The 26,069-nt window shown below is 35.3% G+C and overlaps 2 protein-coding genes across 4 annotated transcripts in view; one reads left to right on the forward strand and one right to left on the reverse strand.

The window, feature by feature from the left end:
- Window positions 1-19,604, forward strand: part of LOC131103432 (inositol polyphosphate-5-phosphatase A-like) — a 207,053-nt gene extending 187,449 nt beyond the window's left edge. The window contains exons 13-16 of one of the 3 annotated variants that reach the window (XM_058049737.1): window positions 5,604-5,715; window positions 10,970-11,038; window positions 14,293-14,329; window positions 18,018-19,604. In XM_058049737.1, the coding sequence (XP_057905720.1) occupies window positions 5,604-5,715; window positions 10,970-11,038; window positions 14,293-14,329; window positions 18,018-18,067 (268 nt within the window). In that variant the 3' untranslated portion in view covers window positions 18,068-19,604. Of the gene's footprint in view, window positions 1-5,603; window positions 5,716-10,969; window positions 11,039-14,292; window positions 14,385-18,017 lie in introns of all 3 variants that reach the window. The other 2 variants (XM_058049722.1, XM_058049729.1) reach the window with 2 other exon arrangements.
- A 940-nt stretch (window positions 19,605-20,544) lies between these two features.
- Window positions 20,545-22,976, reverse strand: nkx6.2 (NK6 homeobox 2). Its single transcript, XM_058049792.1, has 3 exons — window positions 22,343-22,976; window positions 21,667-21,839; window positions 20,545-21,571 (listed from the first exon to the last, which is right to left on the reverse strand). Exons 1-3 carry the CDS (start codon window positions 22,770-22,772, stop codon window positions 21,320-21,322), a joined length of 855 nt encoding a protein of 284 aa, XP_057905775.1. The 5' UTR covers window positions 22,773-22,976; the 3' UTR covers window positions 20,545-21,319.
- Window positions 22,977-26,069: the final 3,093 nt, after the last annotated feature.

Here is a 26,069-nt window from a genome sequence, read left to right on the forward strand (position 1 = left end):
CCCGCTTTAACCCCACACACAAATGTGCACAAGCGATCATCGCGTCACGCTACGTTTTGCAAAATTAATATACAGTAATCTCGAATTGTGCATTTTCACGTATAAAAATGGAAAAAAATTAGCTAAAATGCAAATTTAAGGCATTCTGACAACTCCGATACAGACATGATGTGTAGTATTCCACACTGGCCACTAGGCGGCATCGAGACTTTATCGCCAGACTTGTATTGCATGTTTGAATAATCTCACGAAAGGCGTAATAATCCCCCCCCGAAACATGGCTACTGTTCTACTGCTAATTTCTGTAATATGACATCACTTCCTGTCCACTAGCACTGGAACACTTTTACAGCAACACACAAGTCTTAAATGGCTTATTTTCTGAGTTTATGTGTACTATATTGGGTAATACCCGGGCAAAGTTGAGAGGGAAGCGATAATAATAATAATACATTTTATTTTCTCTCACATACAGTAAACCTCGGATATATCGGACTCGGATATATCGGAAATTCGCTCACAACGGACAGATAAAGAAGAACCGATTTTTCTGTAATGCATTTCCAATAAAAATTCATTGCATATATCGGATTTTTTATAACGGATTTCGCCTATTTCGGACAAAATCTCCAGTCCCGTTCCAATGCATTTCCATTAAATTTCCCTGGCATATATCGGATGGCCGCATCGTGGCGCTCCGATTCGCCGAATCGTGACAGGCCGCTATACGACGTCATTTGCAGCGTTTGCAGCGTTGCCTGCGCGTCCAGGTACATTGGAAACATAGTCAAGGAAGTGCCTTTTTATAACGGATAAAATCCCATTTACGCATATACCGGATATAAATCCGATATATGCGTAAAACGGACATTTTCCGGTATACGCATATAACGGATTTCGCTTATATCGGACAAAACCAGTGGGAACAATTGAATCCAATATATCCAAGGTTTACTGTACAATAACAGTGATGTTTTTATATCCTTGTTAGCTTGTGATGTCTGGTGTGGTGACTGTTTAGTTGGAGTGTTGGTACTGGACGATGTACGATACGATGGTAATAACGAACTGGTTGCTCTTGGCACGTAGTTGGGTGCCTCAAACTGGGTGAGGGTGCTTGGATGTGGGGTTTTTATTCTGGTAGAAAAGGAATTATATATGTTTTGTTGGGATGAGGTTGGAATCTGGGTGGTTGGGGGGCTGGGACTAGATAAGTCTTGACTTCTTCCCACTCCCTTTTGAACATATGTATGTTTATTTATACATAGGTATTTTTTATTTGTATTGATTTTGGTTGCTTTGTTGTGCTTTGGATGTTTTTCATATTCGAAATAAAGAAAAAATAATAATAATAAATAAATAAATACCTTGTTGGGATTGGATTATAACAACGTTTAGGTACGTCTTTGGTATACTATATATGTGTAGTTAGTGACCTGTTTTTTTTTGTTTTTTTTATATTTTATTTGGGAAATATATGAAACATTACAGTGCATTTCTTATAACTTTCCATTATTTACATTTGTATTCAACTATCTGATCACAAGCCCAAAAGGAGTAGGCTGAAGCAAAAAAGCTTATAAATGCCTACCCCTTTTTTGCAAGATTTCCTCTGTTATTATTATCATTGTAATTATTATCATTATTATCATTATTGTTATAATCTTTATCATTATCACCATTATTATTGTTATTATTATCACCATTATTATAATCATCGTTAATATTACCATTTTCATCATTATAGTTGTAACGATTTTTTGATTTTTTTATTATTATTTAATTTTACAGACTTCATTGTTTCTTGTACAGTGCTGTATCATTCCATGTGTTGTTTTCTGAAATACGCAGTATTTGAGTAACTTGTTTTAACATCAAAAAACTCCAAAAACGGTCAAATATTCTACCTTTACAAAGCCAATAATGGTCCATTTTGATTGACACGGTCAAAAATTGATAATTTTTATTGTTTATTATTGTGGTTTGCAGTAGTGTTCAAGTGCACTGCTTGACTAAGTTGCCAGGTGCAGTTAAAAAATGACATCCTGTGCTGTAAAATCAACTGATTTATGATTTTTGAAGCTGATCTCGAATCTTGTAACTTTTGTTCTTTTGTGATATTCCGACAAATGGAAGCGCTACCATCAAGCGTGTTTATTTTATTGTAAGAAAAACCAGACTGGGAGAAAAAGAAAAAGAGCGACATTGTGTTCTGCTACAGTTAGCGCACATGCTAGCGAAGGAGCAAATTGGATTGCTATTACAGAATGTGTAAGCCTTCCCTTCCGCCCTGATGAGCGCCTGCAAACAAATTGGATTGCTGGGGTGTAAATCTGAAGCGGCCTGATGAGCCCAACGGGCAAATTGAATTCTCAACAATGTAAATCTTTTATCAGCTCAGCCGCTCGCCGTCGCTTAAATCGAGTGATCGTTCCCCGCTGTTCCAAGACGCGCGCTATATCTCTATTGGCCATTTGCCGCCGCACCTAATCTGTTTTTGATGACTGTGTAGGGATGTAGTCATACATATCGCCGACTGAGTCTCCCCCCCCCCCCCCCCCTAAATTGCTCGCATTCTCGCTGTTATTCCGCTCGTCCCTCCCTCCTCCTTCGTGTCTCGCTGTCTCTTCGCCGACCTGCACAGTTGGCAGAGAAATATCGCTTTGATTAAGATGTTTGCATGTGTTGATTCCACAGATTACTCAGATGACTAGTCATGCTAATGGACCTCCTGTTTGGTGTTTTCTTCAAAATACTTTCATCTGTTTGTGACATAAAGCAGATGACTTTTTTTTTTCAATATTCTTCTGCTCTGTTCGGTCATATAACCAACATTTATGACTTTCTTTATGAGAGGTGGCAGCTGAAATGGATTCCTGCTAATTTTAATATGCATTGGACTTTCTTGAGGCGGCACGGCGGTCTAGTGGTTAGCGCGCAGACCTCACAGCTAGGAGACCAGGGTTCAATTCCACCCTCGGGCATCTCTGTGTGGAGTTTGCATGTTCTCCCCCGTGCATGCGTGGGTTTTCTCCGGGTACTCCGGTTTCCTCCCACATTCCCAAAAACATGCTAGGTTAATTGGTGACTCCAAATCAGGGGTGGGCAAACTACGGCCCGGGGGCCACATCCGTCCCGCCAAGTGTTTGAATACGGCCCGCCCAATCTTTCAAAAGTATTTAATTTAAACTCAACATACAACCTGGCATCATGGCCTGAGCCAACCTTTTTGAGAGTTGTATCAATTTCGTTGTTTGACATGGTCTGTTGTTTACAAAGTGCTCCTGAAAAAAGAGACACAAGCACATAATAATAATAAAAATTAAAATAATAATTCCTATATTATTATTATAACTATTATGATTATTATATTTATTATATTAATGCTAATTATTATATTAATTATATATAATAATATTGTTATATTTGCATATTTTACATAATAAGAATATAATAATTATTATTTTATTTTTATTTTAATTATTATAATATTTTATTATTTTTAAAATATTTAAATATAAATATAAAATAATAAATAATAATAGCAGATTGCATGACAATTTTACAGATACAATAATACCAGGTGGACTGTTACGTGTAAAATATAGTCTGCCCCCCCCCCCAGACATTTTGTTATATCAATGCGGCCCGCGAGTCAAAAAGTTTGCCCACCCCTGCTCCAAATTGTCCATAGGTATGAATGTGAGTATGAATGGTTGTTTGTCTATATGTGCCCTGTGATTGGCTGGCGACCAGTCCAGGGTGGACCCCGCCTCTCGCCCGAAGACAGCTGGGATAGGCTCCAGCACCCCCCGCGACCCTCGTGAGGAAAAAGCGGTAGAAAATGAATGAATGAATGAATGGACTTTCTTGATTTCTTATTGCCAGCATAAGAGAGGCAGGCGCCTGTCATAATTTTACACTATCTGCATAATACAAATGGCAGCGGTTAATTTAGTAAACATTAAAGAACATCACATGACTACATTTACACCATTCAACAACATGAACGTTGTGTAACATGTAACGGCTCAAGATGGGATCATACGTAATATTGTACACTCGTTTTACCGTAATGTTGGGTGAGGTGGATACACAAGCACCAAAACCCGACTGCCAAAACAGTCAAATTACAAACTCTGAAAGCTTCACGTTACAGTACTTCCTCTTCCGACCCCTCCACTCGGCTTCGCTAGCATATACGCATTCACGGCTAGCATCATTTTCTGTTATTATGTCTACTATATTGGGTAAAAAAGTGATATAGGGCTGTTATTTCATGTCTACAGGGCTCTAGTCATCTTTAAAAGCATATTTCGAAGATTGTAAACATGTTTTTCGTGCTGTGACTGTGAACATATTTTGTCATAATATTTATATATACAGTAAACCTCGGATATATCGGACTCGGATATATCGGAAATTCGCTCACAACGGACAGATAAAAAAAAAACATTTTTTCTGTAATGCATTTCCAATAAAAATTCATTGCATATATCGGATTTTTTATAACAGATTTCGCCTATTTCGGACAAAATCTCCAGTCCCGTTCCAATGCATTTCCATTAAATTTCCCTCGCATATATCGGACGGCCGCATCGTGGCGCTCCGATTCGCCGAATCGTGACAGGCCGCTATACGACGTCATTTGCAGCGTTTGCAGCGTTGCCTGCGCGTCCAGGTACATTGGAAACATAGTCAAGGAAGTGCCTTTTTATAACGGATAAAATCCCATTTACGCATATACCGGATATAAATCCGATATATGCGTAAAACGGACATTTTCCGGTATACGCATATAACGGATTTCGCTTATATCGGACAAAACCAGTGGGAACAATTGAATCCGATATATCCGAGGTTTACTGTATGTATATATATATATATATATATATATATATATATATATATATATATATATATATATATATATATATATATATATATATATATATATATAGTCATAATATTATGGAAATGACGTCGAAATTACAAGAAAAAAAACAACCATCATTTTTCCATACATAATTTTTTGATTGTCTTACAATTGTAACTTTTTTCTCGTTACTTGTAGAAAACAACTTTTTCCTCATAATATTTGGACTTCATTCTTGTAAAAAAAAAAAAAAAAAAAAAGTTGTATTCTAATAAGTAATGAAAAAAAAAGTAGAATTGTAAGACAATCAACTTGTATATAAAAAAATTATGTACGGAAAAATGATATCATTATGTCATCAACAAGTTAGCAGAATATCAAGCTCTTACCTTTGGGCCCCAATGGATGGGTGACGAGAGTGTTTGCAAGCACAAAAGCATGTTATGAGGGGGGGGGTTCAATTTTGTCGTTTTACACAGAATTACACCAAAAACACGTAACCGAAATGTTCAAATTTTGTTACAAATCCATATAAAATTGCACATCAAGGAATAAAATGCGTAGAACAAAAGGCGACAACATTGACTGATTTTGAGAGTTAAAGTACCGTACCGTGTACCGTGTGTATCGGTTCTCTATAAAACCCAATTGATTGCCACCTTCTACCCACAAACGTAGTTCTACCGTCTACTAAGCATCGTGTTGGCTTGTCCCCCCCCCACCACAGTTACCCGTACAGTGAAGACAGCAACGAGGGGAAGCAGTACATGAACACCAGATGCCCCGCCTGGTGTGACCGAATCCTCATGTCTTCATCCGCCAGAGACCTGGTCTTAAAGGTGAGCTCTTTACAACTTCAGAGCTTTTCATTTCATATTTCCTTATATTTCCTTTTGCACAATTAATGAGCACATCGTACCTCGAAATACTGGAGGTACTTTGCACCATGGGTTTTTTTTGGTTTTTTTCTTTTTCATTTGGTTTTTCTTCAGCCATTCAGAGGTGGACTTGCTGGTGTGTTCAGTTTGAGGTCACCAACAGATGGCCGGACATTCATGCTTCCATTTATCACAGCAAGTCTTCCAGGTCCTGAAGCGGCAATATAGCCCCAGACCATCACACTACCACCATAATATTTTACTGTTGCTATGATGTTCTTTTATTTTTATTTTTTTTTTTCGTTTTTTTTTGGGGGGTTTTTTTTCGTTTTTTTCGGGGGGTTTTTTTCGGTTTTTTCGGGTTTTTTTTTTTTTTTTTTCGTTTTTTTTTTCATTTTTTTGTTTTTTTTTTTCATTTTTTTTCGTTTTTTTTCGTTTTTTTGTTTCTTTTTTTTTGAGAAAAAAAAAATGCACCATGTTTTTGATCCACTCTGTTGCCCCTCCATCGCGTCACAGATGGTAGGATGAGGTGACTGTGAATATTCATTTAGAAGCACTAAGCCTCGGGGTCCCCAGGACAAGTACGTATATGTATATATATATCCCAGAACATATAGAGTTCCTCAGCCTCCTGTCTTCTTCATAAAACCATCGTTTGCAGCCTCCTCTCTTGTCTTCAAACAGCATCCTCCTCTCTGAACCTGTTCTGTAGTCTGTTCTCTCAATTTGTTTACTGGCTCGTTTCCTCACGTGATCGTTTTTCCATTCAAAATCAATCGTGGACCAGCAGAATCCAACCCAGCCGCTTTAGATCCCGGCGGTTGCATTCTGTGCACACATCCGGGTGGAGAGAACCAACCGTGGTGGCTTTTGGGCTGTGAAAGAGCTTGTAGACCAGCACCCAGCAGGGAGCCGCTCAGGAAGTTTGACTGTCTTTTGTTCACAACAAATGACAAATTCCATCCTGGCTTTTCTTCCTCCGGTGACTGAAGCAACACTAAAACAATGACTTAGCTTACAGTCGTGTACAGTAGAGCCCCGGTTCTTGTAGGGGTTACGTTCTGTAGCCTCGAGTAACTGGTCCACAAACCGTAGCACTGTTTTTTTGCAACATTTTCGAACATAAATTCACAAAAATCTAAATATATCATACGTAGTATTCTACACTTGTCATTTTACCGTAATGTTGGGTGAGGTGGATACACAAGCACCAAACCTGACTGCCAAAACAGCAGGCACATTAATCTGTAATATAAATTACAAACTCTGAAAGCTTGACGTTACAGTACTTCCTCTTCCAACCCCCACTCATCTTGGCTAGCATATACGCATTCACGGCTAGCATCATTTTCTGTTATTATGTCTACTATATTGGGTAAAACAAGTAAAGAGGTGACTATAGGGCTGTTATTTCATGTCTAGAGGGCTCTAGTCATCTTTAAAAGCATATTTCAAAGGTTAAAAACAGGTTTTTCTATGAACATATTTTGTTTATAATTAAGGAATAAATAAAAACGAGGGACTGCCGTTAACGATCCACCCGCAAAAATGGCTATATTTTCACACAAAGCGACTGTTGATGCTAGGCACTCCATCCAAACATGATGCGTTCAAGGAAATTGCAACACTTTCAGGAAGAAACATGAACAGTGAAGCATGAATGCATTCATTTTCTAATAATGGATTTTCTGATTTTTTTAATTTAAATACAAATAAAATATCTTAGTATATACTGTATTCAAATGGGTTGTTTTTTCTTTGATTTTTTGGGACGTTTAGACATCCAAAATTCAAATTGTAATGTAATGGTAATGGTTTTATTTCATTTGAACATGCATCAGATTCCAATTGAGTGCATCCCATAATCAGTTCCCAGTTCCACATGTCCAAAAGGAGTAGGAAGAAGCAAAGCTTATTAAATCCTACCCCTTCATCTGGTACTTTTACAATCAGTAACTGTTACATTTGTTCACTTCCTGCTTTCCTAATATAGTTAAAGTTTTTTTTTTTTTTTAGTTTTTTTTTAGTTTTTGTCACGTACTGAAGTACGAGGTGTATGAAGTTTTTTAAATTCATTTTTATTAATTTTTATTTATTTTTAATTTTGAATGTTTTTTAAATTAAATATATATTTTTTTATTTTTTAAATTTGATTTTTTTTTTGTCATGTACCAAAGTAGGAGGTGATATGAGCATCCAATGACATAATGGGTACCATAGTAACCATAGTAAGAGATATATAGCACATTATGACTGGTTCAAGACTCTTCATCCTTGTATTTAGCAAATTTATTTTATTTATAAATTTATAAAATTGTTTTAATTTAATTTTTATTAAAAAAAATTTAGTTTTTAAATTTTTTTTAATTTTTTTTTTTTGTCACGTACCAAAGTAGGAGGTGATATGAGCATCCAATGACATAATGGGTACCATAGTAAGTGTCAATATAGTGATATATATATAGCACATTATGACTGGTTGTATTTAGCAAATTTATTTTATTTATAAATTTATTAAATTATTTTAATTTCATTTTTATTAAAAAAAATTTAGTTTTTAATTTTTTTTTTTTTTTTTTTGTCCCGTACCGAAGTACTCGGTGATATGAGCATCCAATGCCATAATGGGTACCATAGTAAGTATCAATATAGTGATATATATAGCACATCATGACTGGTTCAAGACTCTTCATCCTTGTATTTAGCAAACATCAACTGCTTGTATTGTTTCTTGAATTGGCTCATCGTTGTGCATCGTTTGACTTCCTTACTCAATCAAATCAAAATAAAAGAAGTATTTTTAAAAATCAGCCAACGTTGAATCACCAAAGTGCGCGGATCCACTGCGAAGAGCAGCCACCAACGGTCTAAAAGATTGGCATCCACGCATCTGGACGCCTGTTTGCTCTCCGTCCTCGGAGCAAAAGCTAATTGCCGGTAATGCGGAGGGCAGTTAGTGTGTCCACAGATTGGCCGATGATTCACTGAGCACCCGCCGCCCGCCTCTGAGCGTTACAGATTGTCGAGACATGGTCTTGTAAACAGGCCGGCGTGCGGCGTCATCTATCATGGCACGGTCGGTTAACTCGCCATCATGTTATTTTCTGCTTGCCGAGCCCTAACACGCCAAAGGTTGCCTGCTGGCTGTGCGGCGCGGCACCAGCTCCGGGAGCAGCGGTAATGAATGTTTAGCCGAGCGAGCGCTCCTCCTCTGCTGGAGGGCCTCGGGTAATTTGTTTATCTGTCTAAAGATTACGCAGCCTGAAAATCCGCAATTTTATACCGCCTTTGTAAATGATCAAGTGTGCGTTTGATGAATGTATCGGCGGGCTTCGGGAGGCAAGCGGATCACGGCCCGGCTCGCAGACGTATAGGGAGGTGCCGGTGCATGGCCCGCTAGAAAAAGGTAGCGGGAGGTGGCGCCGTTGTGCGTGCTGACCCCGCTCCGTTGCAGGATTGGTCTGAAGTTAATTTGGATTTGGCTTTATGGTTCATTCTCAAGCTCTCTGTCTCTTTCTTCTGAACCGCCGGTGCAGCTCACCATGGCAGGAGCGTGTGCGTGCCGACATACGTGTGTGTGTGTGTGTGTACGAGGGCACTGTCGGCCATTTAAAAACTCTTTAGTTCGACCAGACAAGTGTGATTTATTCTCCGGGCTGCAGATAGACGTCTTGCACGGGAAGCGGCTCCTTTGTGTGCACAAAGCGAAATTTGAACACCAGATTCCCTCAGATAGGCGCTCGGATGCTTTGGAGGCAAAACACGCACTTTATAAATGACTCCTGCTTTTCATCACGCTTCACGGGTTTGAAAGTGGATCGGAAAAAAGGTGTTTTCAGCTCAGTGGATTCAACCACAAGAGTTTCACTCAAAGAACTTGATGTTTTTAAAGTTATGTGAGGAAGTAAATCTGTTCTATTAACTTTTTTTTTATATGACTATCACCTGCGTGATAGCTTTATCTATTTTTTGGACAGTTTGAACAGCTTTTTTTTCATCCAGTGTCCAGAATTTATTATTTATATGGGCCTGCAAGCAAAGCCTTAGTATTCCCCATACTTTTATTTTATTTTATTTTTATTATTATAAAAAATATTATTATATTATTATTATTATTAGTATATTATTATTATACATTATTTTATGTTTTATTAGTATTATATTGTTATTATTATTTATTATTTAATTAATTATATAATTATAATAATTATTAGTTTTTATTTTATTGTATTTTTATTATTATAAACAATAATATATTATTAGTAGTAGTATATTATTATTATACATTATTTTATATTTTATTATTATTATTATATTTTTTATTTTATTTTTATTATTATGAAAAATATTATTATATTATAATTAGTAGTATATTATTATACATTATTTTATATTTTATTATTATTATATTGTTATTATTATTTATTATTTAATTAATTATATAATTATAATAATTATTCGTTTTTATTTTATTTTATTGTATTTTTATTATTATAAAAAATATTATATTATTATTAGTAGTATATTATTATTATACATTATTTTGTATTTTATTATTATTATATTTTTGATTTTATTTTTATTATTATAAAAAATGTTATTATATTATAATTAGTAGTATATTATTATTATACATTATTATTATTATTATTTAATAAATTATATAATTATAATAATTATTTGTTATTTTATTTTATTATTATTATTATATTTTTATTATTTTTTTAGTATTTAATAAATTATATAATTATAATAATTATTTGTTATTTTATTATTATTATTATATTTTTATTATTTTTTATTATTTAATAAATTATATAATTATAATAATTATTCGTTATTTTATTTTATTTAGGTGTTGATCTTGGGTGGGTAGTGTCCTGCTGTATTAATATTATGTCATGTAGGTCTTGATGGGGAGGAAGCCCTATTTATTTTGGTAACATGCTGTGTAACCATGGCAACGTATATACAGGCCATACCATGCATATTCTGCCAAATGCTTGCATCTGGTATGAGATAAGATAAGATACGCCGCTGGGGCAACGGTAAGCAACAGGTACTTCATCCTGTTAATTGTTGTGTTTAATGACGCTGGCAAAATGGCTGACCGTACGGATGGCGTGTAGAACAACATGGCTGCTGTGTTTGGTGTGTACACGTGTAGGCAGATCGTCATGTAAGCGCCTGCTGTTCTTTCTTTTTATGTTTGCAGCCAGAAAACGAGGAGAAGTCTCTAATCTACGATAACATCGGACCCAGCGTCTGCATGGGGGACCACAAGGTAACACCAGTGGACTCCGTGCGTGCGTACATCATGTATATGATGCAACACTCCAAACACAGAAATAATCTTAAACTACCATAAAACACATGCAACAGGAACATTTTGATAATTAAATCATTAAAATGTTGCTGCAGGATCCAAAACCAAACTCCAAAAACACCATCAGCCATCCATATACATGCATTTTCTAGGCCGCTTATCCTCACTGGGGTCTCAGGGTGGGGGCATGCTGGAGCCTACCCAAAAACACACAAGGAGAACAAGGACATGAGCCAATACGTCTTTAAAGAGTGAAGATGCTTTTATAGAGCAAGCCATTTTTACGACTTTTAAGTGTAATAAAAACATAAATAAAAATGATATATATAGATTATTATTATGATTATTATTATTATTATGAGTACAGCACCAAGATTATTTCTTTTCTATTTATTTAGTTGGATTCGGTAATACATTTTAAAATGGGTTCCTATTAAGGATACTTTCATGGGGGTGCAAAAACTTATATTTTTCAATTTTTTAATGATTTAGTAAATTTAACGTATTACATTTTGAGTAGAAATTTAGTGTAACTTCTCCTTTTCATATTGAAATTGGTTATTATTTCATTAGAGTGTGTGTGAACTTCATATTCAACCTGCAGGTAAGCTATATTTGTATTTACAGGTTCCCACAGGACCGCAATGTATTTGTGGTGATAGGTTGGGAGCACTTGATGATGTCATCATTTAATTTGCATAGTTGACTGTGACACTTGGATGCTGTGGACGCTGTGGGAGACAAAAAATCAGCAAAAAAAATTATGTTGCCGTCTATCCTACGAACTTGGAAGGTCCAAACGTATTCATGGCGGAATAAAACACTGATTTATTAAAATGGCCGTTGGGGCCGATGCCTTAAATGAAAGGAAATAAAAAAAAGTACTGTTTTTGTGTATAGTGAATTTCTGCTACATTTTACAGTGTACAAATTGCATCCAGGTTGCTATGGTTACATGGCCGACTGTATACGTACATGTTGTTGATCAGCTCAGGGCTTCCAGTGAGGCTGCAGCACAAAATATCATTTAAAAAAAAAGCAGCAAAAAAATTGAAAATTTGTAGTACATTTACAATAATAAAGTCAAAATATTAAGAGAAAATTCTTGATATAAATAAATAAATACATAAATAAATAATGCAGTACATACATATCATTTAAAAAGAAGCACCAAAAAAATTAAAAAAAATGTGTAGTACATTTACAAGAATAAAGTCAAAATATTAAGAGAAAATTCTTGATATAAATAAATTAATAAATAATGCAGCACAAAAATATCATTTAAAATGAAGCAGCAAAAAAATGAAAAATGTGTAGTACATTTACAAGAATAAAGTCAAAATATTAAGAGAAAAGTCTTGATATAAATAAATAAATGCATAAATAAATAATGCAGCACAAAATATAATTTAAAAAGAAGCAGCAAAAAAATGAAAAATGTGTAGTACATTTACAAGAATAAAGTCAAAATATTAAGAGAAAATTCTTTAAATAAATAAATTAATAAATAATGCGGCACAAAAATATCATTTAAAAAGAAGCAGCAAAAAAAATGAAAAATGCGTAGTACATTTACAAGAATAAAGTCAAAATATTAGGAGAAAAATCTTGATGTAAATAAATAAATACATAAAGAAATAAATACATGAAGAAATAATGCAGCACAAAAATATCATTTAAAAAGAAGCAGCAAAAACAATGAAAAATGTGTAGTACATTTACAATAATAAAGTCAAAATATTAAGAGAAAATTCTTGATATAAATAAATACATAAATAAATAATGCAGTACATAAATATCATTTAAAAAGAAGCAGCAAAAAAATGAAAAAATTGTAGTACATTTACAAGAATAAAGTCAAAATATGAAGAGAAAATTCTTGATATAAATAAATTAATAAATAATGCTGCACAAAAATATCATTTAAAAAGAAGCAGCAAAAAAAATGAAAAATGTGTAGTATCTTTACAAGAATGAAGTCAAAATATTAAGAGAAAATTGTTGGTATAAATAAATAAATACATCAATAAATAAATACATCAATAAATAATGCAGCACAAAAATATCAATTAAAAAGAAGCAGCAAAAAATGAAAAATGTGTAGTATAGTAAGAATAAAGTGTAAGAAGAATAAAGTCAAAATATTAAGAGAAAATTCTTGATATAAATAAATAAATAAATAAAAATATATAAAAACAAAAAATTGTAACGTAGCAGGAAAAATAAATAATTTCACAATAATAATTTAGTTTAATTTAGTTTAGTTTAATATGAGGAAATGTAATTTTTGTTGTTTAAAATAGAAAAGAATACAATGTAAAACAAAAGTTTTAGAAAAATTAGGTCACAGAAAAATTTAAAATATAAAATATTATGATGATAAAGTAATTGTACTATTAGAGGGAAAGCTGAAATAGTAGGAAAAAAAATAAAACGATAAAAAACACACTTTATGAGAAAAAAGTGACAATTTTACCAGAGTCAACTGTATAATATGAGGAAAAATAATGTCATTTTATTAGCATAGAGTAGAAATATTAAAGAAAAAAAATATTTTTATAGTACACTAACAATGCTGTGATTAATAAAAAATTTATTAAATTGTAAGTCATCCCATTTAAATCGCATTATTATGAAAAATAAACATCTCTATGTAGAATATCTACATGCGCATCCTTGTGGCTCTCGGTGGGAAAACGTTCCTCGGTAGCGATGATGCTGATGACGCACGTACAGCATCACTAACAAATGTATTGCAAATGAGCCCCGCCCCCCCAACTCCCACCCACGAAGCGTTAAACAGTGTCGCCTCAGTGTGCGCCGTGTCAGACATCGGATCTGGCGCTGAAAGAGAGGCGCCTCAAGTCAGGTCTTTCATCATGACTCGGTGCGACATCGGCGCTGGCGTGTGCGTGCGAGGTGACCCCCGGCTCGCCCGGCACATACTGCGGCAGCCTTCACTTCCCAGCCGCACACGGGTGCTAAAATCCCAGCTGGCTATGTTTAAAAAAAAAAATGTCCCGTATAGTTTAGCGCCGGGGCTCCAAAACACACGGCCTCTGGTATGTGAGTTTAACCTCTGTGTCGCGCCGCGCCAATGGCGGCTTCCACTTGTCAAGCAGGGCATTAATAATCAAGTCTGCAGGAACTGCTTTCTTCTGTTTTTTTACATTTTCTAACTCTGATTTGTCTCTCCCCCCCCCCCCCGCCAGCCTGTCTTCCTGTCCTTCCGAATAGCAGCGGGGGCAGGTAAACCTAATGCAAATAAGCACAAGTGTTGTGTGGTGCAGTGATGTCGTTCGTGGTAAATATTCATTCTTTCTTTCTTTATTATTCATCATTGTTTGAGTTTCTATCACTTTTGAGCACACTTAATCACATTTGAAGTGTACTACGTACTTTATATGGACAAAAGCATGGACGCGTCTGCCCTTGGCACACTTAAGTGTGCAAGTGTGCAAATTGAGACACAATGGCAAGGTTTTGTTATGCTTCGGCGTTCATATTTAACTCCTCCCCCCCTACAAATGTCATGTGACGTCGCCTCATTTTTATTTGCAAGGGAAAGACAGCAGTGACAAGCACCCTTCAGGATGAGGACAGTACTGCACTGCCGCTGCTAATTAAATTTCAAGCAATAATAACGATGTTAGTCTTAAATTGTCTGTAGAAAACGGCGGTGCATAATAAATATATCATATTTCATATATTATAACAAACTAGCAAGCGGCATTGATCCAACTCAGACGCCATTTTGATGTGATATTGACATAAAGTATTTTTTTTTCCAACATAGGAATCATACAGAAAATTTATTTCAATAGACGTCACTTTACTGTTTGAATCGTCCTGTCATTGGTGATCTCATAAATGGGGGTGCGTTCCAATACTTTTGTCCATATGGTGTGACATGTTCACACGTCATGTCTGCTATTTGCTTAAAATGCTGCAGTCATTTTAAGACGTTTACTCACAAACATGAGCTTCAACTCGTTTTGAATGATTGAATGATCACATCTGTATACAGGCGCACCTCGTCACTTTGCGCTTCCGATGATGCGCCTTCACTTTAGCGTATTTTTTTCCAAATACAATAAAGTTAGAATGTTGTATTCTCGTGTTAAATGATGCCAAAGCATCAGATAATCAGGTTTACGCCGTTTTATCCAACACTAAAAAAAAAAAAATAATAATAATAATAATAAATCATTGTACTACGAGAGACAACGCTGAAATAGTAGGGGGAAAAAATAAAATGACAAAAAAAATTACATTTTATGAAAAAAAGATGACAATTTTACAACAGTCAACTGTATAATATATGAGGAAAAATAATGTCATTTTACTAGCGTAGAACTAGCGTTCAACTTTTCTGACGTATAAACGTTGTTAGAATGTCGTATTCTCGTGTTAAATGATGCCGAAGCATCCGATAATCAGGTTTACGCCGTTTTATCTAACACTAAAAAAAATAATAATAATAATAATAACTCATTGTACTATGAAAGGCAATGCTGAAATAGTAGGGAAAAAAATAAAATGACAAAAAAAAGTACATTTTATGAAAAGAAGATGACAATTTTACAACAGTCAACTGTATAATATATGAGGAAAAATAATGTCATTTTACTAGCGTAGAACTAGCGTTCAACTTTTCTGACGTATAAACGTTGTTAAAATGTCGTATTCTCGTGTTAAATGATGCCAAAGCATCAGATAATCAGGTTTACGCCGTTTTAGCTAACACTAAAAAAAAAGAATAAAAAATAATAACTCATTGTACTATGAAAGGCAATGCTGAAATAGTAGGGAAAAAAAATAAAATTACAAAAAAAAATTACATTTTCTGAAAAAAAGGTGACAATTTTACAACAGTCAACTGACAACTGACATCGACGCGATCCGGACTTCCTTATATGGGCTGAAGATTTCCTGCGTTCAGTAAACACGGACATAGTAGTATCCAGAAGTCCTTGCAGCTCTTTGACCAATCACAGCGGAGTTGCCGTACCAATAGATGAGGGACCCGGGAGTGGAATAAATGAAACAGCTGGAATAGGTGCAGATTCTGGAAGCTCTAGAAAGCTCCCACAACTCAATGCAAAGTGCTGAAAATTAGCATAACGGGTCCCCTTTAAATGTTTTGTGGTTGACAATGTCATATTATTATTATTATTATTATTATTATAAGACAATCAGAAGATGCGTTCAAGTACTCGTGCTTGGTTTGACTCTCCCAATGCTAACACAGATGAGTCAATATTATTGTTTTGTTTTTATTATGTCTACTCTATTTGCTGATAAAAGTGTAAATATGATTATGGGGTGTTATTTTATGTCTATAGACGCCTCTAATCATGTAAAAAAAAAAAAACATCTTTAGAAGTTTAGAAGAACCAGTTAGCCGCGAATTAACGAGGGACTACTATATATTAACGACTTAAAAAACATGTAAAAAGGCTGAAATATGACTATGGGGTGTTTTTTTTATGTCCATAGACACCTCTAATCATGTTAAAAAAAAAAACATATTTAGAAGGTCCTAATCATGTTTTCTATGCTCTAAATTCACTAATTACGGTCAAGTCTGGAACCAGTTAGTCACCATTAACGAGGGACTACTGTATATTAACGACTTCTTTACAACATGTTAAAAAAAATCATGTAAAAAGGCTTAAATATGACTATGGGGTGTTATTTTATGTCCATAGACACCTCTAATCATGTTTAAAAAAAACATATTTAGAAGGTCCTAATCATGTTTTCTATGCTCTAATTATGGTCGGGTCTGGAACCAGTTAGCCGCCATTAACGAGGGACTACTGTATATTAATGACTTCTTTACAACATGTAAAAAAAAAAACATGTAAAAAGGCTTAAATATGACTATGGGGTGTTTTTTTATGTCTATAGACACCTCTAATCATGTTAAAAAAACATATTTAGAAGTTCGTAATCATGTTTTTTATGCTCTAATTCACTAATTACGGTCGAGTCTGGAACCAGTTAGCCACCATTAACGAGGGACTACTGTATATTAACGACTTCTTTACAACATGTAAAAAAAACCAAACATTTAAAAAGGCTTAAATATGACTATGGGGTGTTATTTTATGTCAATAGACACCTCTAATCATGTTAAAAAAAAACATATTTAGAAGGTCCTAATCATGTTTTCTATGCTCTAATTCACTAATTACGGTCGGGTCTGGAACCAGTTAGTCGCCATTAACGAGACTACTGTACATTAACGACTTCTTTACAACATGTAAAAAAAAAAATCATGTAAAAAGGCTTAAATATGACTATGGGGTGTTATTTTATGTCCATAGACACCTCTAATCATGTTAAAAAAACATATTTAGAAGGTCCTAATCATGTTTTCTATGCTCTAATTACGGTCGGGTCTGGAACCAGTTAGCCGCCATTAACGAGGGACTACTGTACATTAACGACTTCTTTACAACATGTAAAAAAAAAAAACATGTAAAAAGGCTTAAATATGACTATGGGGTGTTTTTTTTATGTCTATAGACACCTCTAATCATGTTACAAAAAAACATATTTAGAAGGTCCTAATCATGTTTTTAATGCTCTAATTCACTAATTACGGTCAAGTCTGGAACCAGTTAGTCGCCATTAACGAGGGACTACTGTATATTAACGACTTCTTTACAACATGTAAAAAAAATCATGTAAAAAGGCTTAAATATGACTATGGGGTGTTATTTTATGTCCATAGACACCTCTAATCATGTTAAAAAAAAACATATTTAGAAGGTCATAATCATGTTTTCTATGCTCTAATTACGGTCGCGTCTGGAACCAGTTATTCGCCATTAACGAGGGACTACTGTACATTAACGACTTCTTTACAACATGTAAAAAAAAAAAACATGTAAAAAGGCTGAAATTTTTCCTTTCTTTTGCCCCTCAGGGAATTGTTGCCAAAGGGGGGAGAATATATTCTGTGAAGCGCCTCTGTGAGAACACCAGGAGAAACACACACAAACACACACACACACACAAACACACACACACTTTGCACAAGCGTACACTGAAGAAGAACCTATAGAAACTTTCCAGCAGTGCTGACCAGTCGTCCCCACACCTCATTCAATTCAAACTACCCTATTTTTTTTCCTCCCCCCCCCCCCCCCCCCCCTCTCTCTCCATAAAACACTTGTTGAAATGTGGACCAGCACCCGAGAGCGAGGGCCCGGCTCCAGACAAGACACACATCGCTGACCTCACCGTTGCCATGCAACCCCCTCCCAATCCCCAAACCCCAAGACCTCCACTTGGAGAAAGCAAAATGAACAGGATGGACGCACGGGATTGGGCCTTGAAACGCTAATTATCTACACAAAAAAAAAACAAAAAAAAAAACAGTCCTGCTAAATACTACATCCCTTGTCCACACAGTATAAGACAATTTAAAGACAAATACGTGCAATGCAAAACAACTTATGTCGATATTGTTAAGTTTATTTCTATAACATGAGAGTTGGCGCCGCTTTTACTGCTCTTCTTTTTTCATTTCATTTGTGTCTTATATATATATATTTTTTTTTTTTTCTGCCTAACACATCATTTGAGTCCCATTTTGTACGCTGTACTTTTTAAAGACATAATTTATAAATCTTCTTACCAAAATGCTGGAGTGTGTTTGGGAGATCCTCGCAACCATGATGACCTTTTGGGTGGAGAGAGCGTCCAGCCGCGGTGATTTATTGCCTAGCCAAGAATGTTTTAAGCCGTGCCATAGACCATGAAAAGTGTATAAGACTTCATATATATATATATATATATACATATATATATATAGCACCCTCACCTTATTCTTTAACTTATTTCTACTTAATAATATTATGGTTCTGAATGTCATATTTTAGATAGGCGTGGGTATCCTTTAAAATATCTTTTTTTTTTTTTTTGCCGATTTTGTTACTGCATTATGGTGCCAAGTATACAGAAATGAAGTGTGAAAATTATAAGGATGTGTTTAAAAAAAAAAAAAAACAACTCTAAGAGAATTTGCTTTTATTTGCGTTCCATGTAGCCTGCAGCAGCCTTCAGTGCAAAAAAAAAAAAAAATGGCTGGAAAAAGGCTGTTTTGTTTTTATGGATTGAATTTACGACACTACACATCAGCTGATGATCATTTTTGTTTTTTTTTTTAATCGAAATCACAGCAAAATGATTTTGTGCCTGCTGCAGAATTGATGTTTTTGTGTGTGTTGAAAGAAGCCAAACAGGTTGTTGTTATTTTTTTTTTGTTGTTGTTGTTATCGTTGTTGTTGTTTTGTTCCTGCTGCTCATTGTGAGTTGACTTTAGGAATATAAGCCGCAGTTTTTCCTTCACTCCATCTTCTAAAAAGCAAATAGAGATTTTATTGTACAGCCTCTGTGGACGGCCCGGCCTTTATAGGTGATGCAGTTGTCAAGCAATAAACAACATTAGAACTCAACGCATCTTTGTCAGTACTCTTTTGTTCTAATATTCTTAAAATATTGTAAAATTCAACTTCTTAGTGAACGAAAATTCAGAAAATTAACTTTGCACTACAAAAAAAAGAGCTGAAATTACTGTACAATACCAATTTGTTTATTTTCTAATAATAGTAGCAGTGTTATATTATTTCTAGAAATGCAAAATGTCGTGTTTTACACGGCGTCCTCAAATTATTATCTTTACAAATGTTGCATAAAGCTCCACTTGACATGACGAATAAAAGATGCAGTACCATCTGACGAACGGAGGGGGCGCATTACAAACAGGCCTCGCTTAAGTCATGCCATCTTTTTAAAAAAAATATTCATATATACGTATATATATAATATATATATAATCAATGATGAGTGCATTATTATTAATAGAACAATATGTATTAAATATGGTTATTTAATCATTTAAATCAATTAGTTTTGCAATTATGTTTTTAGTGTGTTTTTTTTTATTACATTTTTATTTGCTTTTGTTAAGTTTAGCATTTTCTCCCCCCCCCAAACACGTAACCTTATATTATGTATATACATATAGTCATTTAAAAGTAGACATGTTAAGATAAGGGTGTCCAAAGTGTGGCCCAAGATGCCATTAGCTGTCATTGAAATAAAATTAAACACACACGAAAAAAAACCGCAAATTGGGAAAAGTTGAGCAAAAAGGCACAATGTTAAAAATTAAAATTTTTACCTGAAATGTTAATAATAACACAAAGCTTTGACTTTTAATATATGAACTTTTTTTTTGCTGTTTATTTTTTAAAAAAATAATAAAAATATTAAAGTGGCCTTTGATTTTTTTTTGTATGAGGTGAAAAAACCCGCCTGATTAAGAGCCTATAAATTAAAAAGTTGACATTATGAAAGGAAATAATTAAATATAATATAAGTGTGTATCACTAATAATGACATTCAGGAATGTGATGAATTTGTCTTTAATTTATATTAAGCCCATACATTAAGACAGAAACCATAAAAGAAATGTTTGTTAAATAATTTATTCATTATACAAAGTGTTTTTTTTCCTTCCTCTATAACCTCCCTGAAAGCAATAATACTCTTTAAAAGCAACAAAAAAAAAAAACTCTTCCAAGTGTAGTGTCAATTACATTTGTTTGTTTTTTTTTTTTTACAGGGCATATTTACAGCATCGGAAGTGTGTGCAGACTGAAAAAGGAATAGCAGTCAGGAGTAGAAATGAAGCATCGGGTGTGTTTGCCAGGAAGTAAGCGCGTCAGGGCTGCGTGGAGGATGGGAGAAAAGTCTTGACCCCCAACATAAGTTATTCTGTAAAAAATATATACAATACAATCATACTTTTCGCACCCCTTAAATGTTTTTTTTTTTTTTTTTTTTTCCTTTCTCGCCTTTTAGGACAGTGGATACCCTGCTTGAACTGAGCTTTAAAAGCATCAGAGCCCGTTCACACCTGACATATGGAACATTCACATCCGGATCAGCGTCGGTTCCGTTCATAAAATGTCCTTTTAAGTCCAAATCATACGTGAAAGAATATGAATATTCCAGAAAACAAGTCTGCAGAATGACACGGGCTCATATCGTTGCAAATGACAAATGTTTTTTGTGTTTTTTTTTAAACGTAGTAATACTCCACTCGTCTGTCCGTCCGAGTCTTCTTGCGCTTGGACACCCGGATCACGTCAGGCGGGAATGGGCTCGGAAAGAGTGCGAGTTCTCCGGACTGTAGCTTTTCTCGAAAGGTGGCGGCTATCACAAAGTGTCCGAGCTGTTGCTACAGGGGCTGACCAGCGCCAGATTGCTGCCGGCCTTGTGCTTCTTCAACAGTCTCGAGATTTTCTCGTCGTCCGAGTTGGGATCCAGCGGTTTGTTGTACTCGTCGTCCTCCTCGTTGTCCGAACTCTCCTTCATTTTTTCCGTCTCGGAGTCGTGCTTCTTCTTAGCCGAGGCCATCTCCGCCGCGTGTCGCTTCCGCCACTTGGTTCTCCGGTTCTGGAACCAGACCTGGGAAAAAACGGAAGTCCGCAGCATGCTCATCGTGTCCACATAATAATCACAATGAACAAAGGAAAAGGAAAGCATATGTCTTTGGTCCTTACCTTGACTTGGCTCTCCGTCATTCCTAAGGAGTAGGCCAAGCGAGCTCTCTCGGGGCCTGCAAGGTATTTTGTCTGCTCAAAGGTTTTTTCCAGTGCAAAAATCTGCTGTCCAGAAAAAGTAGGCCTGGAGTGTTTCTTCTTGCCATCCTTGTCCACCATTAAACTCGACTGAGCTGTAAAAAAAAAAAAACAGGAGAAAGATGAGTCATTATGCATGCAAATAATTGAATAAATGAAGTCCAAATAAAAGTAAAAAATGGAAAAATAACCCAAATGTGCAGGGATCAAATGTAAAAAATTAAAACAATAATGTCTAATTTAAAAAAAATTAAAACTAATGTTAGAAAATGTAATAATAATAATAATGTTTTCATGAAAGTGCAGTGTAAATTCATCTGGATGGAACATTTTTCTTTTTCCATATTATATTAATATTATAAAAAAATAAAAGGACCGTTTCAATATCTTTAATGTAGTAAAACACAACAAAAAAAGCTAAACCCAATCCTATATAAATATATTAATTTAAATAAAAAATTATCATGTAATATATAAAAAACAACCATACAAATTAATGCAGCCCTTTTTATGCTCTATTTTATTATTGTTATTTTTGTTATATTATATTATATAAGTAGTAATTGTACTTGAAATTAGAGAGTAAAAAGGGACTTACACGGACACGGCACACGCGGGTCCCTCCACGGGGATCCCTGCATCACCCCCGGCCAGAAGATGGGCGCCCTCCCGGGCAGCTCGGCCAGCGGCTTGGGGTACCGGGACACGGCCGGGCCGAAGTACATCCCGGCCGCGGCCGCCGCGGCGCTGGTGGCCAGGCCGTTGATCCTGGGGAAGCCGGACAGCAGCTGCCCGGCCGTGGCGATGGGTCTCCCCAGGATGTCGCTTATTCCGTGCGGGGTGGCCCCGGAGAGCTGCGAGTTGAGGCCGGAGAGCGGCGGCGCCTTGAAGGCCGCCGGGCTCTGCTGCAGCGCGTACGGGAAGAGGGACGTCTTCATCTCGGTCATGTTGTGCAACGCCGCCAGCGGGGTGCTGCCCAGGACGAAAGCACTCTGCCGGTTAGCCTCCATCTGCCCCACCGCTAACATTTGTCAACATGAACCGCCGCTCTCGCTCGGATCCAAACCAGCAGAAAAAGTCAATGGAGTTATCCCGGAAACTTCTTCTCGCTCCTTCTCCAAGATGTCTCCCCGGGCGCCAAAGTCGCACGAAGTGTGGAGATGTTTTTCGCAGCTTTTCATGAGAACCGTGCGTGGACTCTCCGTGCCAGTGACGAGGAGCCCTCTGATAACAGCGCAACCACCTGCACGCCCGGCCTTCCCATTGGACGAGACTCGGGGCTGCTGTGCTCTGATTGGACGAGACCCAAAGTCCCCGCCGTTCACTCGCTTAAGGCTTTGGCGGGCTGGTGCTGCCTCGACGTGCTGTCGAAAAAGGGAGCTTCCAGTTGACGTGAACCGAGAGGACGTCTCGCTTAAGAATCGGATTTATTAAGAGACGTTTCACTGCGGGCCAGCGTATTAAAAGTAGGCTAGTTCATGTCATTATTATCACTTTTTTTCATTATTGTTTTATACCGTTTAGCTTCAACGCCGTCGTAATTTTCGAACTTTAGCACGCAAACGTTTCATTTGAATATAAATACAATCAGTAATTTGTGAATTAATCGCAATAACGACTTAATATCTAGAAAAGCTTTAAAAGCGTCGGCACCGTACATTTTTCTAATGCAACGTGTTGAAGTTGCGAATTCAGAGGTAACTTGAATGTGGCATAAACCAATTAAGTGTTAATGACGTATAACAACATACAACATTATTATTTTTTTTTATTAAACGCGTTTGAACGAGCATATATTTTTATAAAATAATTATAAGAGAATAAAAACCAGTTTCTTAATTTGTTAATTTTATGTGTTTTTGCAACATAACTATCATTTGATATGGCGTTGTTTTTTTTTAACATTAAATTTGTTTTTAACAAATAAAGCTCCTCGTTTCACCTGTCAGATTTTAAATATTATTATTGAATATAAAGAAGATGTTTACTATTTGTCATTTTAAATTAATTCCACGTTTTTAAATAATTCATTAAAGAAAACAATGAAAGACTTGTTGAAAAAAACAGCGTTATTATTACAAAAAATAAACAAAATCTAGTATGAAGTCAAAGCGTCGGTCTCCAGTCATCACTCTGAGTGCTGTAATATTTCATGGAGATGTGAGAAGGTTATAAGAGTGAAATATGACCATGTTGTCATTTTTAAAAGGCACCAAAACGCACCTTGCTTTTCATTTTCTCACCTAGGAAATATTGTTATTATTTAATATTAAAAAAGGGTCCTTTCAACGCGAGGTGATTCACAATTGTGAGACTTTATGTCTTCATGTTGTCATGTTTTCCCTGCAAATATCAAATATCAGCCATGCAATTTTTCATGCATCCTCCTCCTTTGGAAATAATCGTTTAAAGATAAGCGTTGGGAGAGAAAAAAAACACATATAAATCCCAGCTTCCATCTCTAAGCTACATCAAGCAGTCAGCAGGAGATCAATGACAAAAAAATGGCACTTTTTCTCCCCCCCCCCTCACCCCCCCTCCCAGTTCATCAGCAGCCAACACTGCCCTGCCAACCAGCCCGTCACAATAAAACTATAATTGCACTTTAACTTAATAAATGACTCGCATTTCCATCGGGTAATTTAATATTTGAACATGCCTTAATATGGCAAATCTTATTTAATATCTTAATGCCAGAATAACTAATCCATAGACGAATTATTTAAATGAAAATGAGCTTCATCAAATAACAATTTCTACCTGTTGCTGGTGTGGAGGATAAATATGATAAATTAAATATGAGGCAGATTTATACCATTGGAATTGTTATTTGTAATAATGAGCACCATCAGAGGCCTTTGTCTGTCTATTGGGGGGGGGGGGGTGGGGGGGGGGTTAATAAAGATGCAAAAGATAAGTTATCAGTTTGTAATCTGGACACAGATGGCAAGCAAAGGAAGATAAGCAGATGTTGCATTCGAGGACATGACTTTCTCTTTGTGCATCGTTTCAAGAATTGATACAGAATACAGTTACCATAACTCTGTAAATATTGAAAATGCAGTACAGATATTTTGTGATGATGTAAGTCATTTATTGATATATACAGTATATCGGCTTTAATGTAAACACTCCCAAAGCCAATGCCTGAAAATAACCATTGAAGGCATATACGCTTTTAAAAATGGGTCAGTGGCGCCACCCAGTGGTGACTTCTGAAACTTCAAGTCAGTATTTTTTTGCCCAACATTAATACATATTTACACATACATTATAAATTATATTTAACTCAATAGAGGGAGGTTGGAAGAGTGGTATCTGGATGTTTTTGTTGTAAATATATATTGTTCAAAAAATCGTTGATAAAGTAGATAATTTAATTTAATTTAATTTAATTTAATTTAATTTAATTTAATTTAATTTAATTTAATTTAATTTAATTTAATTTAATTTAATTTAATTTAATTTAATTTAATTTAATTTAATTTAATTTAATTTAATTTAATTTAATTTAATTTAATTTAATTTAATTTAATAAGAAGGAATATACAAATAAAATAATATAAAATCACCAACTCGGAAACTGTTCTGCACAGAAAGTGTTATTCGTCTTTTCACCAATAGGGGCAGTGTAGCCACCCCTTGCCAAGTTAATATTCTATTCGATTGGTGTCTTCAATACACTGCAGAATACACCACAGACCTTTGGCTGTGAAGTAACAAGGTCGACAGGGTACCACAATAGTAACCACTAAAAAGTTTCACTTAGAAATGAATAAAAGTAGAGTAATCCCTTGTTAATTGGTTCTAAACCAAACTGTGATAAGTGAATTTCTGCAAAATAGGATTATTTTTTTATATTTTAAGTTGAATATTTTTATATAGCATATAAAGCCTATTTAGTGCTTTCTAAATATATATATTTTTTTAATTTTACCACCATTAGAGCCCAGTACGCATGAAATAACACCCCTTTACTTTCCTATTATTCTTTGTTTACAGCACATTGTGCAAAACCAATGCTACAAAAAAGTTACCACTTCCACACAAAATAGGAGGAAAGCTTTTGTTTCCTCAAGCATGATGTAGCGAAAGAAAAGTTTACAAGGCACCCTAAAGACACATTCAAAAACACTGGTCAAAACATGTCTGTTATATTACTGTACTCTATTACATAACATGTCATGGCTGAGATTGGAAAAAAAAGTTAGTTAGCTCAGTCGCTTGTGATGTAAACAAAGACTAAGTAGTGTAAAAGTGACTATAGGGGTGTTATTTCATGTCTATGTTTCATGTGTGTGTTTATGTGATGTTTACAGTAGCTT

Source organism: Doryrhamphus excisus, chromosome 2, assembly GCF_030265055.1.
Source record: "Doryrhamphus excisus isolate RoL2022-K1 chromosome 2, RoL_Dexc_1.0, whole genome shotgun sequence".
Classification (NCBI taxonomy): domain Eukaryota; kingdom Metazoa; phylum Chordata; class Actinopteri; order Syngnathiformes; family Syngnathidae; genus Doryrhamphus; species Doryrhamphus excisus.

Excerpts from the sequence above, each read along its gene's own strand:
- nkx6.2 (XM_058049792.1), bottom strand. The coding sequence starts at position 22,772 with ATGTTAGCGGTGGGGCAGATGGAGGCTAACCGGCAGAGTGCTTTCGTC. Across the intron at positions 21,840-22,342 it reads CCCGCGTGTGCCGTGTCCGT|CTCAGTCGAGTTTAATGGTG; the intron begins GTAAGTCCCTTT and ends TTTTTTTTACAG. Across the intron at positions 21,572-21,666 it reads TGACGGAGAGCCAAGTCAAG|GTCTGGTTCCAGAACCGGAG; the intron begins GTAAGGACCAAA and ends GTTTTTTCCCAG.